Consider the following 3,041-nt stretch of genomic DNA (forward strand, 5'->3'; position numbering starts at 1 on the left):
TGCTTTATATATCCTAACTTAAATCCATAATGTAAGTATGCTTAATATTTCTTTTTTCCCCCTCCGAAAGTAGAAAAACTGAAGAATAGAGAAATTGAGTAATTTGTCCAAGACAACTTCAGGCAGTTTCTTCCCGAAGTTTTTGTTCCATTTTCTAAAATCTAGTATCTCACGGTTACTATCAAAACCAAATGATAAAAAGAAGCAGTTTGTTTAAAAAAAAAAAAACAAAAAAAACCACACAAGCTTTTCCCGGCCCCGCTTGTGTGGAGACGCTGCCATGGGCCGTGTAATCCGTGGACAGAGGAAGGGCGCCGGCTCCGTTTTCCGCGCACATGTGAAGCACCGTAAGGGCGCCGCGCGGCTTCGCGCCGTGGACTTCGCCGAGCGCCATGGCTACATCAAGGGCATCGTGAAGGACATCATCCACGACCCGGGCCGCGGTGCCCCCCTCGCCAAGGTGGTTTTCCGCGACCCGTACCGGTTTAAGAAGCGGACAGAGCTGTTCATCGCAGCAGAGGGCATCCATACGGGCCAGTTTGTGTACTGCGGCAAGAAAGCTCAGCTCAGCATCGGTAATGTGCTTCCGGTGGGCACCATGCCCGAGGGTACCATCGTGTGCTGCTTGGAGGAGAAACCTGGGGACAGGGGCAAGCTGGCACGCGCCTCCGGAAACTACGCGACCGTCATTTCCCACAACCCCAAGACCAAGAAGACCCGCGTGAAGCTGCCCTCGGGCTCCAAGAAGGTCATCTCTTCCGCCAACAGAGCGGTGGTGGGTGTGGTAGCTGGTGGTGGCCACATTGACAAGCCCATCCTGAAGGCAGGCCGTGCCTACCACAAGTATAAGGCAAAGAGGAATTGCTGGCCACGTGTACGGGGTGTAGCCATGAACCCAGTGGAGCATCCATTTGGAGGTGGTAATCACCAGCACATTGGAAAACCCTCTACCATCCGCAGAGATGCCCCGGCTGGCCGGAAAGTGGGTCTCATTGCTGCTCGTCGGACTGGGCGGCTCCGGGGAACCAAAACTGTGCAAGAGAAAGAGAAGTAGGGACCTAATAAAGCCAGTTTTCCTGCCACAAAAAAAAAAAAAAAACCACAAAAAAACCCCCACAAAAATTAAAAAGCTTACAGAATTTGGTTGCTGTTCAAAAAGAAAAGAGGACATTAATTATCTCCTACTGTTATTATCACAGAGCAAGCTCACTCCAAGTTTTAAACTAATGGAGTTTATCATGAATTTTACATTAATTTTATTAGAAAGAATAAGAAATGTCTTCCCCTCTTTCTTTTACCATTTTTATCTTTAAATTTTAGTATTAAGTGTCCAATTAAAACATTTTTCTACTCATGTCCAGAACTGTGAATCAATATTTGTGGTTACACTGTGACTCGTCTAGAGAGTTATATTAAGTAGAAGTTGAGTGATTATTGGGAAAGACTCTTTTGTCCACAGTATAACAAATGTGTGTTGGCTTGAAGTTTACAGATCGTGTTGTTGCTTTGTGCCATTGAGTTGGAATCAACTCCAGAGAAAATCCAGTGAGTTTACAGAGGCAATTAATCACACAGGAAATTACCTAACCTTCTTCAGAAGAACAGCATGTGAATTAGAACTATATTCCTTTGGGATTGCAACACAGATTTTTGTGTTTTTTTTACCACTTTATAGATAATTAATGATTTACTTCATCATCCACATGGAGATATATTCTTTATTCTACATTTTAACTTCGAATTTAGTGAGTTAGTTAAAAAGTTTTACACTTGTCATATTAAGTGAATGATACATTAAACAAAGCTTTCCTAGAGCTCAAATGATCTTGCTAAATGTGCAAACACAGTGTTTCCTACACCAAGAATTAATCCTACTTAAACTATCAAAATTACATTTTTAGCATTCTCTTCTGATTTACTGTCTCCAGACTAACAAGGAGATTAAAAATTGTTCTGATACTTTCTGTTAAATAATGTCATAGTTTTATATGAGAACATCCCTGCCTTCTGGATTCTTATTTAAATTGCAAGATAATATCAGAAAGATAAAAATATATTGATTATATATGAAGCTGCCTTCTAACTGTGAATAAATTCCATGAGCAGATGTGATTATTTCTATTTTTATCTCAAATTTATAAACTAATAACTCTCCCCTAACAAAATGTTAAATTTATTGTACTGAAAAAGAAAATATATTTTAATTTTAATTTCATATGTATTATAAATCTCATACAATTGTTATAAATTAATAAGTTCTAACCTACTTATTTTATCTCTAACTATACAAGGATATGTATATTTATTTGTAGAAGTCTTAAATATCCATTAGAATGTTTTTTACAGATCTTAAAATTAGTAAGATGCAAGAATTCTAACCTACATTGGTAATAATCAAATAGTAATTACTATGAACATGAACCAAATTTATCATTCTAATTTAAAATCAACAACGTAGTATACATGAGAAGATACAATTCATTATATTAGAACAAGTTTAGTTTAAAAGAGAGCTTACAAATATGAGACATTAGCATACATAGTTAAACACTTACATAGACATTTTCTATTCAACTGAGTTAATGGCTTGCCTACAGGTGTGTCATCAGATAAGTGGTGTATCATCATATAAACAAATTATAATTGCCTTGTGTTTTTAATGTTAATAGATTTTATTTCATGATGTTTTCTTTGTCTTTCATTCCATTGTCCAACAATATCTTCACAGTTCCTCCAGGTTATATACTAAGATTCATCTTCACAAGCACACTTATTTTACCTCTGTTCTATCTACTTAGAAGTAGATCTTTGGAGGCAATCCCATACTTGCTTTGCCTGCACTGTGCTATATAACCACTGGCCACAGTGAATTTTGAAAACTGTCACATTTTTCTTTTTATTAAGTTGTGTATTTTTATCCATCAGTTATTTCTCACCCATTAATTTTAGAAATTAGTCACTTCAGGACTATTTTAGGATGGTAGTACTTTCTTCTTTCTTTTTGACTTCAGTGACTTCTATCATTAATGAGTTGAAATCCC

At 37.6% G+C, this 3,041-nt stretch overlaps 1 protein-coding gene across 1 annotated transcript; it reads left to right on the forward strand.

The window, feature by feature from the left end:
- The first annotated feature begins 280 nt into the window (after positions 1 to 280).
- Positions 281 to 1,054, forward strand: LOC102860285 (60S ribosomal protein L8-like). The gene has a single exon (XM_006895124.1). The coding sequence runs from the start codon at positions 281 to 283 to the stop codon at positions 1,052 to 1,054; it is 774 nt and encodes a 257-aa protein (XP_006895186.1).
- Positions 1,055 to 3,041: the final 1,987 nt, after the last annotated feature.

Source organism: Elephantulus edwardii, unplaced genomic scaffold, assembly GCF_000299155.1.
Source record: "Elephantulus edwardii isolate Elephantulus edwardi_28Jun2011 unplaced genomic scaffold, EleEdw1.0 scaffold00159, whole genome shotgun sequence".
In the NCBI taxonomy this organism is placed as follows: Eukaryota; Metazoa; Chordata; class Mammalia; order Macroscelidea; family Macroscelididae; genus Elephantulus; species Elephantulus edwardii.